The sequence below is a fragment of the Marmota marmota genome, unplaced genomic scaffold (assembly GCF_001458135.2).
Source record: "Marmota marmota marmota unplaced genomic scaffold, marMar, whole genome shotgun sequence".
NCBI lineage: Eukaryota > Metazoa > Chordata > Mammalia > Rodentia > Sciuridae > Marmota > Marmota marmota.
Genome location: NW_026000005.1, coordinates 1383883 through 1398425, shown reverse-complemented (window position 1 = coordinate 1398425; position 14543 = coordinate 1383883). Strand labels below are relative to the sequence as shown.

At 38.2% G+C, this 14543-nt stretch overlaps 1 protein-coding gene across 7 annotated transcripts in view; it reads left to right on the top strand.

Annotated features, from left to right (window-relative positions):
• Window positions 1-1869: 1869 nt before the first annotated feature.
• Ccdc141 (coiled-coil domain containing 141) overlaps window positions 1870-14543 on the top strand; it is a 184560-nt gene continuing 171886 nt past the window's right edge. For 2 of the 7 annotated variants that reach the window (XM_048808097.1, XM_048808099.1), the window contains exons 1-2: window positions 2629-3112; window positions 5142-5264. In XM_048808097.1, the coding sequence (XP_048664054.1) occupies window positions 3011-3112; window positions 5142-5264 (225 nt within the window). In that variant the 5' untranslated portion in view covers window positions 2629-3010. Of the gene's footprint in view, window positions 2216-2305; window positions 2323-2628; window positions 3113-5141; window positions 5265-14543 lie in introns of those variants that run through there. The other 5 variants (XM_048808096.1, XM_048808095.1, XM_048808094.1 and 2 more) reach the window with 5 other exon arrangements.

Below are 14543 nucleotides of genomic sequence, written 5' to 3'. Positions count from 1 at the left end.
ATCAACATCTAAAAATTTAAAAAAAAATGTTAAAAAAAAGAATGGCAAACTAGTTGATAGAACTGAAAAGTAATCACATGAACAGATCTTCAGACTACTAGCTCTTATTATTTCATTAAAAATGTGCTATTCACAACTCTACAGAATCCAGTCATAGCTTTGTGATTCCCCATGGAGAATATTTTAGTTTATATAAAAACAGGCATTTCCCAGAGGGATAAACAGAGCAGGCATAATAACCTCTGCAAGATCCACTATAAACTTCAAGGGTCTGAGAATGCCTGTAAGGTTTTCATTTTGTTTTATTTTGGTTTCTTTCTTTTCTTTTTCTTATTTGGTGATGATAGGGGAGGCAGAGTATAAATAAGCTGTAACTCAAGAAATGTTTACTACTTTAACATTAAAACAAGTTGTAGTGTTTCCATCTAAGCATGGTGTACCAGTTCGTTTAGTACAATATATTTTGTACTAACTGTTCTCCAAATTGCTTACTGGAGTCACTATTGCAATTTGTAATTATTGTTCTAGATGAATAAAAATAGATTAGAGTTCTAAGGAAACTAGATGTGGATGGAGAGGTCTGAGCAACAGGGCTTCTGTAAAGGAAAGATTTTTAAAAAGTTAAGCAAGAAAAAAAGTAGGAAGAGAGAATAACGAAAGAGGAAAAGCCAAAATGATTTGAGTCTTTGAAAGAATTAAAGCCAAGAATTCGAGTTAAAATAAAAACATTAGTCAGAAACCACATCGTTTGCTTTATTGCTCGTGTCCACCAAAGTAGAAAACATTTTCTTTATGCAACATCCTGGACCTGCTCCATCTAATTAACAGAAAGAAAGGTCATCTACATGCACAAAAGGGCACTACCTTTGTTGCTGAATAGCTGGATTAATCTTCTAACAAAGTCTTAAATATTTCTAATTCCCTTTGCCCTTAAACCTTGGAATTAACTAGACTCTCAGGCTCTTGCTCTGACCGCTCCATTTCCTCTGACTAGCCCTGCAGTTTCAGACACTCCCTGCTGTGTTCTGTGGCCCCTACACAGTCTTTCTTGAGAGGGGCTTTGTGGACAGAGCTACTTAGCCTGTGGTCCTTGCAGTGTGCTGTTGAAATGTCCCTTTCCGTCCTCAGGCCCTTTATGCAACTTGTGACACAAGTTTCTAGCAGTGAGATTAACTCTGGGTCAAAGTGCATGGAGGGTTTTGAGTGCAGGTCACTGTTTGCTGTTCTGGTTGGCAAGTACATAGTGGCTTAAGCAATACCCCTTTGGCAGTTTAGTTTAGGGTGTGGATATTCTGTGACACAAGTGTCAAGTCTTGCTTTTTCTTCAGGACAATTAGCTAAAAATGAGTTGCAATCTGTTTTGGTTTTGTGTGGACCAACTATGCAATAGCTTAAGTGGAAGCCTTCAGTATTCCAAGGCAGTTCGCTCCCTGCAGGCTCTCCAGTCCTGCTATGAAATGAAACCATTCATAGTATTTTCTACATTGTAGCATGCTCCAGCTGCTGCTCTCAGGGCCAGGTGAAGTTTGTTCACTGGATCTGGGATCCAGGTGTGGTTTCATTTTACTGGAGCAGCAGGCAGATGCTGAAAGCAAAAGCCGAGGGTCACACGTACACAACGGCAGAGCAGCCATGACATGTTCTTGGAAACAAAAACAATTACTGAACATCTAGTTTTATGTAAAAGTATTTCTCTACCCCTTTAATTCAAGAATATTACTGTGAACATTAGCAAAACAAGGCAATTCTGCTCAGACTTGTGAACATCAGACCTGAACCTGAACATGCCTTTAAACTGGGCTAGGGTTTTATACTGTGAGTGGTTGCATTTAACTTGTTTATTGCCACATCCTCCATTCTGGCTTTGTCCCAGAGATTTCCAAAGGTTTCAGCCGCTTTGGAGTCTCTGATGTGTTTTCATCTGACCTTTGACCTAAACTTCAGTGTTATTTTCAGCTGTTCTTTGACAAGGACTCCAACAGCTGCTGCTTAATACCACAGACAACTGTGACACATGAGGAGTTTCTAGCAATAGGATTGATCTGTGGATCTTGGGCTCTGATTTGAAGCCAGTTATAATTTTTCTTCTCAGGGGGTGGGGTAAAGAATAGAAGCCAAGCCAGTACAGTGCTATCCTTTTTCTTTTAAGTATACTTAGTGTTAGCCTTTAATTTAAAAATAAGATTAAAAACTCTTTTCTTGCTGCAATTAAAAGGTAACAGCAAAGCATTTTGCTTTCTGTAAGTAATTGTGAGGAATAATTTGAAAAAAAAATGTTCTTTGATGGAGCAGAACCGTCACAAAGAAATCTTGAAATGATAGGTATCTATTGATAAATGCTGGTTGGACTATTTTTAAAATGCTCCTAAGAAATCTGAGGCTCTGAGAAAATGTAACTATTCCACATAAACTTCATTTGGCAAAGGGCAGTAAGTTTTAGAAAAGCAGATTAATCTAAAAATATATTTCAAGCAATTTTGTGACTTAACCTCAAAACAAATACCAGAACTTTTAAGTACATTTTTGGTATTTTTATTTTTTCATGAGAGACTTGAAAATTTTTGAAAAGATTGATATCCAGGTCAATGACTTGCTGGCTTCAAAGTCCGTAGTTACAACTGTTTAGTTTCAATGGCAAAACTAATTTGGGTTGTCAGGATGTATTTTTTTTTTCCATTTGCTATCAAACATCAGCTGATAGGCAAAGAGCTCGAAGCTGTCCTTCACTTTTCAGATAATGGCAAAAAAATAACAGGCACTTAGTGTTACCATACTAGGGGTGTGGCTCTTCTCTGCGATTGCTCCCCTCTCTCTCCTCTCTTATGATAAACTCAATGGGGCTGTCTATTTTTAACCTCCTGTACTTTACTTTCAGCAAAGTAATCAGTGCAAGCAGAGCTCTTTTCCCTGAATGAATCCAAGTAACCCCGGTGGTTCCTTTCTGAAATGACCAGCAGACAAGCATCTGAGCAGAGGCTGCCCAAGGAATAAACTCTGGTTGTAAAGTACCATGTCTGGCCAAGGAAGTCCTGGAGTGGAGTTTTCAACAACAACTGTCAGTTCAGTGGCTGTGCAGGCTGGAGACTGCAGAGTCGTGATAGCTGTCATAAAGGTAAGTGAACAACTTTCTTTTTTTTCTGTGTGACTTGGGCTTCTTGCAGCATGCTGATAACCCTAAAGAGCACTACACGCAATCAGCAGGACTCAGAACATAGAAAAGAGCAGTATATACTCTTGCTTTCTGAAATCAGCAACTAAGAGAGAAACTTTTACTAAGTTTCTGCCAGTTTCCAGAGCTTCTCTTTCCTTTCAGTTAGATAGAAAGCATCTAGAGCAGCTGAATTAAAAGACCCCCACCATATATTTTCAGTTTGGTCTTTAAAGGCAAGGCACGTGGATTAGAGGGTCATGCTTACTAGCTGAGGAGGCTGGCAGGGCTGTGCATGGCTTGTGGGTTTGAGAGTAGATGTGAGGGAGGTGGGAGGAGGCAGATTAGAGGGTGGCACTGTTTTGAGGATGATGGAGCACAGGAGACACCTAGGAAGGGGCTTGACTTGCACCCCATACAGCACTGGTTTTAATGTGGTAACAGTGCTACTAAATCCTTGTCACATTGCTGGGGGAGTGCTACAGAAGGTGTAAAAAGCAGGTATGAAATTTGCTTTTAACAGTCAGAAGCTGAGGCCTCTTGGTGCTTAAATACATGTTTTATGTCTAGCAATTTTCTCATTTGCAAAGATAACCAGACATCTTAGGATTAAGAAGACACCCATGACTTTACTGCCTATGAAAACGGCCCGTGAAACCTCTGAAGCACTGTACTTGGGTGGTAGACAAGTTACCATCTAAAGAATTCAGTGTTTGCTAGGCATGTAACTCAGTGGTAGAGCACTTGCTTAGAATGTGCAAGGCCCTGGGTTCACAAAAGTACCACAATACCACAAAAGCAACGACAACAACAACGAGAGAGAGAGAGAGAGAGAGAAAGAAGGAAGAAGAAGAATTCAGTGTGTAATGAAAGGAAACCTGGCAAAGGAGCTGGTGTTCACCAGCCAGTTACTTTCAGGATACCAGCAGACTTAATTGAATGCTTTTCTAGCCTTTTGTTAGAGCAAGAACAACAAGTCCTGTTTAACTGCTGCAAATTTTACGGTCATATGAAAACACGTAACAGAAAAACAGAACTTGACATTGAGCAAAATGATTCATTATAGAAGCACAGAATGCAAAGTGTTCCTACAGAGGCCTATTTGCCTGTGCTGGGGAGACCTGCCCCCCATGTATACAGGACCTCTGCTGACTCCCTTGCCCTCTGGTCTTTCGGAAGGCAGTAGGTGGAGATGAAGAGAATTCTGATGCAGAAGTAGTGAGAACTGATCATTTGTATGTGATTTAATGAGGCTTCCAGCAACTGTAAATTTCAGCAATGAAGGAAAAGAGGCAATTTTCCTATTTAAAAGATTTTAACTTTTCTTTTCTTCAAATGAAACATTCTTAGAACAGAATAAAGAATAATGTTTAGGAAATTAATCTATAGGAGAATCAGAGGGATGATGAACATAGGAAAAACAACAACAACAAAAACTTTACACTGGATACTATTATTTTTAACTGAATTATGTTTCTAGGAACGTTCCTTCACTGTCCCCTCCCCAACTCCTTTCCCTTACTACCATCTCCATATAAAATACACTTGATGGTATTCAGGGTGGAAAGTCCATCTCAGTGGACTCAATAGCACTGCCCATGTCCGATTGTGGTGAAGTTTGCATCCTACGTTGCCCACATGGAGTTTCACTATTTTTATGGAAGTTCAGTTTTGTGAGAATACAATTGTGTTAATTATCCTGTAACTTTGGAATATTCAGTAATACATAATTCATTGTATGTGTTCCTCATTAGGGAATTTAAAAAATTAAATCTACACTGAGAGATGAATTTATTATAAGAATAAAACATGACAAAGCATGCATTTATATTAGACCTGCTTGCTACATTTCAACTTAAGCAAGGCCTATCTCTATAGAAAGAGATTTCATATTATAACTGGAAATTAAAAAAATAAAAATAGAAAAGGAGAAGAGTAAAGAGGAAGAAGCAAGGGGAACTAAAAGTGCATTTTATTCCATTTTTATTTTTAGTGTGGCAAATGGGTACAACTTCAATTGGCTGAATCACAGCCCAATCTTCTAGAGATTGGGAGCAGTCAGGATGAAACCAAAAAACTTCTTCATGATCATGAACTTCTTTTGGCCAAACTCAAGGTAAGAGCCTAAGATGTAAAGCAGATGCAAATTAAAAAGAAAGAAAAAGCTCTTTCTTACTCTTCATCTTTGAATCCTTTGCTGTCACTGGTTATGGTCACTTTACTATGGTACCAGATAAATAATGGGTAAATCTACTACTGTCACTGTGGGTAAACATCAGCACATGAGAGAAGTAACAAAATTAAAAAAAAATATATTCCTTGATGTGATAGGAGATATTGAGTGATAATATTCTTAAAAAAACTGTGAATAAATAACGTTTTTTACACTTTGCCTCAGTGAAAAAAAAATTCCAAGTCTTGCATTCTTTGCTTCATACTTTTCAAGTCAATGACAGATCCAAACTTCCTGCTATTAATTATAGCTTCTAATAAGACTAATTTGGAGGCCTTATGCCCCTGTTGAACTATCAAAAATATCTGATTTTGTGCTTAGTATTTAGAATTCTTGAAGCCAAAGAGTATTTTAGTAAAATCAGACTTGTTCCATATAGGTTGTAGTTATTTAGTAAAGGATCCAAAGTTAACATTGATTAGAGATTTCCAAGTAAGGGACAGGAAAGGTCAAGGCCATACCATAATTTGTGGGGTTGAGTGTAAAATAAAAATATGGGGTCCTTTGCTCAAAAAAGCATCAAATATCTTTCTTGATCTGTCATAGTTCTTTTTATTTGCTGCTTAATATCTGATTTTTTCAGGTGCAAGGTTTTGTGAGTGCAGACCCTCAGGGATGCTCAACCTCACCCAAAGCTCAGTTAATATACTTGTGTGGACCTGACCCCACTGAGAAGGGATGAGGGGGCAGACAGGACAACAGAGAGTTCCCATCCCCTGGAGGTGGAACTTCAAGTGTTTGAGGCTCCAATTCCTAGCATATGCTCTGCTGTCCCATGGGACTTCACTTATGAAACACAAATTGACAGAAAAAAAATCCTTAAAAATTTCAAGTCAGGAACATGCAGAGCATGAGCCCCATGGTGTCCCTTTCTGAAAATGGAGCAAATTTCTTTTCTAAGATCAAAGAGAGTGATGGAGATTCACAGTCCTACAATTACTAAGATGGTCTAAAGTTTTGGTATTTAACATTACTGGCTTCTTTGAACATCCAGATTGAAATTCATACTTGCTTTCTAGATTCAGAGGCAGATATAATCTACATCAGATATACAGACAGTAGTAAAAGTAGCCAGGTAAATCAGACTGAGACATTAAAGAAAGAATTATTATTGAAGAAGGAGACATTAGATCCAGAATTTATTCTCCCATTTGACAGCTCCTTGCTCAGGTCTCTGGGTTCTGAATTGTCTTTCAAGGTAGCAATCCTTATCTAGGAGCTGGAGTTATCAGGAAGGCTTGTGTCTATTGGAAAATGAAATTACAATCTGAAGGAGCATTGAACTGGGAATCAAATGCCTATATTTAGCTCTAATTATGCTACAAGCTAGTGTATTTTATTAACAATGCAAGGTGTTCCTGTTATAGGAAAAAACTGCATAAACTTGTCTTGAATACCTAATTCTACTAACTACGGAAGCCCAATACTTCCTTGTTATTCCTGCCCATTCCACAAAGTTTGCTTTCTCATAGTCCTCAGAGAAAGTGAACCTTTGTATTCACCTGCCAATGGTGACTGAAGTTAATCGGGACTTGAAACTACCTTCCTTCCCCAGTTTCCACTAATAATTCATACTAAGCAGCATTTTCTGTTTCACTGATGAATTGTGAGTGGTGGGGAGCTCACAGCAGTTTGGGTCTCTCAGGATGCCTCTCTTCCCCCCCCCTCATCTCTGTTCCTATCAAGGCAACTTCAGCGGGGGATGCTTTCTCAGGTGGAGCAGTACAGTTGTCTTCAGCTCCTATGACTATTTGCTCAGCTCAGAAGGCATTTTTTATTTAACAGGATCCACCCTCCTTAGAAGGAGCTTGTAGATCTAGATTCTAAATGTCTTATTGTCTTTATGGCTGTCCTTGGACTGTATACCAACTACTTAAGTTCTCTGGACTTCAGGATTATTATGTATAAAACAAAGAGGGAAGACATAGCAGAATTTCATATTTATTGTGGATCGTCTCATAATGTGCCTTGGGAGCCATTCTCCCTCCCTGCATATGTGTCTAAAAAAAAAAAAAAAACAAAAAAAAAACAAGACCTCAGAATGGTCTTTTGGCTTCATGTAGACCTGTAGCCATAACCTCTTAATGTTCATCTCTTTTCCACTCATCTGCCACAACCCCAGGAAATTGTAAATAGTAGAATTATCTTCCAAACAGAATTGGTTCTAAAATTACTGGTATTTAAGAAAAAGAAAGTAAGAAAAGGAAGGAAGTTATCAAGGAATCTGAAGTCTATTTCAGATATGCCAACTTTATTAAAATAAAAAATTATGAATTTCAGCTAGCAAGTGAATAGACCACAATTTCAATCAATGTATTAGTTATTTTGCTGTTGGGGTCGGTACAAACTTAACCTATAGCAGAAATTTCTTGGATCCAAGTTGGTTTTTAATATGGAGATTTCAAAGAATAGGGTTGATATTAGTTTAAGAAGCCAATAATATTTAATATTTACTGTTCATTCCAGCCTTATCCCTATGCACAGGGCCCTGTGATTTGTTCTAATTATAAAGAATGCTTTGTAAGGGGTATTTGGTATAGGGGGTGTGAGAGTCTGTGCTGAAGCTTCTCTGATTTGAGCACAGCACTGATCCTCTCTGGTGTTAGGGTCTATATTTGAAAAGTTAGGATAATAACAATTACCTTCACACATCTAAAAGGAAAATGTGGAAAGAGAAATGCACTGATATATAGAAGCATATGCTGCTTTCGAAACGAAAAGTGGCATAATTATTATGTCAATAATGAATATATCAAAGTAATTTGGATGCTTAATTTAATAGAAAAGCTATTTTCTGCCCTCCATTGAAAGTGATCTCAAACCCTACTAATTCAGACGGAAGGGAAAAATTCAGGAAACAGAATTTTTATGAGTGTTTCTAATGTTGGTAATGTCTATACCCCAGAGATCTTATTTTGCTTTCTGTAATGTGCTTAACAATCCCAGTGGAGTATCCAGAGGAAAAGGTCTTCCTTATTTTCAGTGGTGAAAACAGTCATGTGGAAAAAACTTTTGACTTCCAAAAGGCATCTGGATTCCCAAATCATACTGAAATAATTTCTAATGAGAAAGAAGGCAATCAGGAAACAGAACAGGAGTAGATGTCAGTCAGGTGAAGAGCTGCCTGGGGCCACCATGAACATTGCACCTTCAGGTGGGCACAAAATGGTGGGAGGAAGAAAAAAAGGCACCAAGAGAATGTCACTGAGAATGTTCCGCCCGGTGTCTGTCTTCCAGCTACATTGTTAGTGTCCAAAGGAATTAGCACAATATGAGCCAAAGAAAGCTCCTGGACACTGGCTCTTGTATTTGTAGACATGTGACATCAGCTTTCATTGAAGAATGAGCCTTCAGAGTATAAACACTAAAAAAATTCACCTCTGATTTGACTCTCATAAACCCATTAGTTTCCTGGTTCTCACTAAATCTCTGACTCAATGAACACTTATTTTTGTCCTCTTTCTGTTTCCTGAGCTAGAAGCAAATGTACTATAAATAGAATGTATTAGTAGTAAAGCTAAACATTTTATTGAAACTTGCTTTGACTAAGAGACTGTGAACTTTCTTGCTGTTAAGCTGAAGTATTTACTCAGAATGCATTTCAAAAATATTTTTTATTGTGCTAAAACATATGTAACATAAGATTTACCACTTTAACATTTCGGTGGTGTATAGGTCAGTAACCTTAATTACATTCACTGTGTGTGCATCCATCGCTACTATCCTTTTCCAAAATTTTTCTTCACCTTTAACAGAAAATCTGTATCCATTAAGCAGCAACTCCCCATTGTGACCTCTGCTTATAACCTGTGATGGACTTTTTCTATGAATTTGTCTTTTCTGGGCACCTCATATAAATGGAATCGTATAACTTTTGTCTTCTTGTGTGTGGCTTAGCTGTTTTACTTAGCTTAAAACATTTTCGAGATTTGCCCATATTGTAGCATATATCAGAACTTCATTTCTTTTTGAATAATGAATAATAACAATGAATAAGTAGATAATGAATGATAATATATTGCAATGATTGAGTATCCCTTGAAATGTTTTGATTTCAAGGGTCTTTTTTTTTTTGGAATATTTGTGTATGCTTAATGAGATATCTTGACCATAGAATCTGATTCTAACTGTGAAATTCATGTGTGTTAGTTGTACCTTATTACACATAGCCTACAGGCAATTTTAGACAGGATTTTTGTTGTGTCTGCATTTTGACTTTGACCTATCACATGAGGCAGATGTGGAATTTTCCACTATGGGTTCATGTCATTGCTGCATTTCTGATTTCGGATGCTCAACATGTAGTACATTTACAAAACGTCTGTTTATCTGTCCACAGCAGCTATATCATTTTACATTTCCACCAGCAATATACAAACATTCCAATTTTCCATATCCCACCAAAGTTCGTTATTTTCTATTTGTTTCTATTTTTAAATTGTAGCCATTCTATTGCCTATAAAGTAGTATCTCATTGTGGTTTTGATTTGTAATTCTATAATGAAGAAGGATATCAACAACTTTTCATATGCTTACTTGTCAATTTTATATCATCTTTGGTACTATTCATGTTCTTTGCCTATTTTGAGATTAAGTTGTTGGTTTGATTTTTTTTTATTGTTGAGTTGTAGGAGTTCTTTATATATTCTGGATATTAATCCCTTATCAGATATGTGATTTGCAAATATTTCTGGCATTTTATAGGTTGCTTTTCACTTTTTGGATAATCTCTATCAAGAACATATTTTAAAGTTATATAACTTGAGTTATAAATATTTGAATATTAGAGACAGTTTTATAGCATGTATGTTGTGATGTCATAAGAGGACTGTGTCATAGCAGTGTTTTACCCTAAGTATTGATTTCATAGAGGAGATCCATTTCCTCTCTTTCCCTGCTGTCTGATAAGGCCCAGAAGATCAGGAATTATACTCTCTCAGAAGTGTTAGGGAAGCTTGCACCTATCTTTTCTCTTCATTTTTTTTTCCTTGCAGAAGTGAGGAGAAAGTGTCTCGGGGCTGGTGAGACTTGGGGATGAAGTGGCCACCATGGAGCAGCCAGCCTCAAGGGCTCTGTGAAGCCTCTGTCCACCTATGGGCTCTAGATTCTCCTCTCTTCTTCTGCTGACCTGGCCAGATGTCCCTACCTGGTAGACATAGGCCACAATCCCATTGAGGACAGCTGTGCCTCAGATCCAGTTCTCTCACAGGCAGGTCCCAAGGGCTAGATTTTAGGGGGAAAAGTAGAAAGCCAACACAACCCCATCCTTTAGTCCATCCTCACCAGTAAGAAGAGCAAATATTTTGATCCATACTTGACCCTGATGTCCAGGAGCCCAATCTTGACTGCCCAGCCACAACTGATTACTCTTTTCTATATCTATAATATTTTCTTTTTTTTAGAATTTCTGCTCCTCTAATAAATCAACTCATATAAACACTTCATGGAAAATGGATGTATCTGAGTTCCTGCCTATCAGGAACAAATTATGGTAACAAAATTATAGGCTCTCTAGGCATAGCATCATCTGTGCTGTATTTTATTTGCCAAGACAGGGAAGGCTTTTACGTAATTTTTAAGAGAAGGGACACAGAAGGGCCTATGGGGAACTGGAGGCACACCATATTTCTCTGTAGCTGAGCAACACCAGGTGACACAGAGTCAGTAAGGGAAAGAGTCATCCTCTACATTTCTGCTAGAAACGGAGCACGGCTGAGGTGTAGCAGATACTGACAAACCATTGGGTAATTTTAGAGAGATCCAATTCATAGGAAGATTATAGCAAAGATAACTTTAAATTATTTGGCTCTATTCCCACTGAGAATGGAAGTCCGTATCCCTGCCAACCACGTAGTAAATCATCTTGAAAGCAGATACTCCAGCCCCAATTGAGCTTCTCAGCTTACCTGTGTGGAATAGAGACAAGCCTTCTCCACTGAGCCCTGTCCAAACTGAACAAATAAAGACTGCTGCTTAGGCAACTAGGTTCATTATCCCAGGAGAAAACAAGATGAGAGGTAACAGCAATGGTGCCATCCTCTAGGATTTTGAAGGTAGCATTTATGAAAGAAAAGACACAAGCAGAAACGGAGGATGTGCTCAGTGGTAGAGCACTGGCCTAGCAGGTGCAAGGCCTTTTGTTCAATCCCCAGTACTAGGGGGAAAAAAAGGCACAGGCATAAGAAAACAAGAATTCTCATGGGGAGACAGTTGAGAAATGACACTGAGTTCCTCTAAAATAAGAGTTGTTGTGTTAGAACTAAAATAAGTAAATGAAAATTCTAAAATTTGTGAATGATTTACTTTTTGAAGAATGAGGGAACTATATGCATTCTGATATAGTTTATTGATCAGAAGGAAAAGCATTGTAGTTAAGATTCTATAATTTTATTTATAGGGATATGCATAAAATCTTATAGGTATGTCATGGAAGGAATAACTGATTCTGTCAGAGAAAATCAGAGAAAGCTTGATGGAGAAAGTGGTATCTGAGCTGTCCTAAAGATGAATATGTGTATTCCATAGACCAATTTAAAGAAAAAAATGGAAAGAGATATAAATATTTGCAATATACATGACACTCAAGGTTAAAATCCTTCAAATTGATTTAAAAAAAAGACACACACACACAAAAAACCCAAAATAGACAATTCACAGAAGAGAGGCAAATCATCAATAAACATGTAAAAATGTGCTCAATATCAATAGGAGCCCAAGGAAAGTAATTGAAAAAGATTATTTCCCTATATTATTTGCCTCTTGCTTAATTTAAAATTTAAAATATTGATTGCATCTAATGGCAGTAAGAATGTAAAGAAAGGGGCATTCTCCTGTACCATCGGGGAGACTTCAGATTGACATAGCCATTTGGAAACTAGAAAGCATTAAAATGCAAAATGCTTACATCCTGGGACCCAGAAACCTCACTCCTAGAATTTGTTCCTAGAAATAAAAGCACTGCTCAGGATATAGTGAGAGTAATGCTTTTGCTGCCACATTGAGCATCTTTACACTTCTTTTTCCCCTTTGGTACTAGGAATCAAACACAGGGATACTCAACAATTGAGCCACATCCCCAGACCTTTATATTTTTTATTTTGAGATATGGCTTTACTGAGTTGCTTAGGGCCTTGCTAAGTTGGACCTCCCGCCTCAGCTTCCCAAGTCACTGGGATTTTAAGCACGTACCACTGTGCTTGGCTTCATATGTTTTTAATAAAATAACCTAACTGGAAATAAACAATATCCAATAAAAGGAATAAACTTATAAACTGCTCATATATGCTTCTTCTATACTGTAGAATATTATGGTGAGCCCCATGCCTTAAACTCTTAGGTGCTTAATCCAGTGCTGCTTGGGCTTTCTGTTATTTGCCACTAAATATATTACTATCTGAAATCTGGCTCCAAGGCCAGGATCACAGCTAGCATTTTGAGATCATAGGCTTATAGCCTCCAAGCTGTTGTTTATTTAGAAGATAAGTTGTTCTTTAAGGTTAAATCTACAACCAAAAATTTTTCATGGAAAGTAGAACTCATGGGCTGGGTGCAGTAGTGTTTTCCTTTTATCATAGTGGCTCAGGAAGCCGAGGTAGGAGGATCGCAAGTTCAAAGTCAGCCTTAGCAATTTAGCTAGGCCCTAAGCAACTCAGTGAGATCCTGCCTCTCAATAAATTATATAAAAGGGTTGAGGATATGGTTCAGTACTGCTGGGTTCACTATGTCTCTTGCCTCCTTGGCCTTAGTTAGAATGTATCTTTTCTAAACTATAGACTTTGCCTTTGATATTTAATAAGGTATAAATGCATAAAACTCAAGGGATTTTCAAATGACATGGCTATATCATTCTCATGACAAGTTCATCTTATTATTATTCTTTAGGAGACTAAGGAAAACTTGTGATTCCATGGTTAGTCTGTCCTCCAACTTATCTGTATCTACTAGCTTTTTCCTCTCACATCCTAGAAATTCAGATACTTGAGTGAAATTAGACTTTTTGTCTTCTCTACTGATTCCAGTTCTAGGCAAGATGGAATGAACACTCTCCAGACTGTCTCCACTGCTGGGAATAAGACCCCTGGTGTGGTGTGCATATGGCCTGGATGCTGATGAGTACTGGCCCCCAGGCAGATTAGGGCAAGAGAGCAGAATTCCACATACTATTAAGCCCACATTTCCCCACCTTCCCCCATCCTCCAATATTTCCTAGATTGACTACAAAAGCAGATTTATATCTTGGTGATATGTCGGATGTGGACAGAAAGAGCCCCAGAAAACTCACCTTCAGGTCCAAGGAGCAGGAAAAAGGACCTCCAAGCTTAAAAGAGGAAGGGGAAATCCCCTGCTTCTGTTTTTTGTTTTCAGTATGTCCAGCGTGTTTTCCCCAGCCAAGGCCATCCCCCCATGCAGTGGTGAAAGTAGAGGCAGCCAGGCCTGTGCCTAAACCTCTGAGAAACAGGAGGTGCCTAAACCTCTGTCTAGAGGAACTGTGGCCCCAGCACTGAGGGTGTATTCTCTGCCCCCCCCCCTTTCTGCTACTCAGTGAGATGCAGTGGTGGAAGTGCCTGGCAGGCTGAGGAAACCAAAAGCACAGCTTTCAGGTCAGGTGACTAGTAAGGGGGCCTTCCCCAGAACAAGTGTCACATGCTGAGTCAACCAGGGCAGTAAGAGGTCAGAGAAGGGGAGCCAGCAGTCCCACTTCTCAGTTCCATAACTCATTATATAGATGGCTATGCCTAATGACAGTCAGCTAGACATGGATCTCTGAAGAGCCACAGACTCTGAAGTTCAAGGTCAAAGAACACATTTTTCACTTGAACAGCCAAATCAAAATGCATCCAAGTTTTTCTGTAATTGGAACTAGAAAAACCCATACCACCCAAGGCTGCCGACTGCTCTTGGAATGCCTGAGGTTCTTTGGTTCAGTGGTCCTGTAGGGGATTAAATTTTTATTAATGTCTCAGAAAGAAAACACCTTGCTGAGTATTACACTTTCTAGAGCAGTGCTAAATAGAAATATATAATGCAAACTATATGGGCTGACCATATTTGTAACTTAAAATGTTTTAATTGTCATGTATAAATTTTAGAGCATTAAATGCTTATGCTAGAAAAGAATAAATATCTCAAATTAATGATCTCAGCTGAAAAGACTAGAAAAGT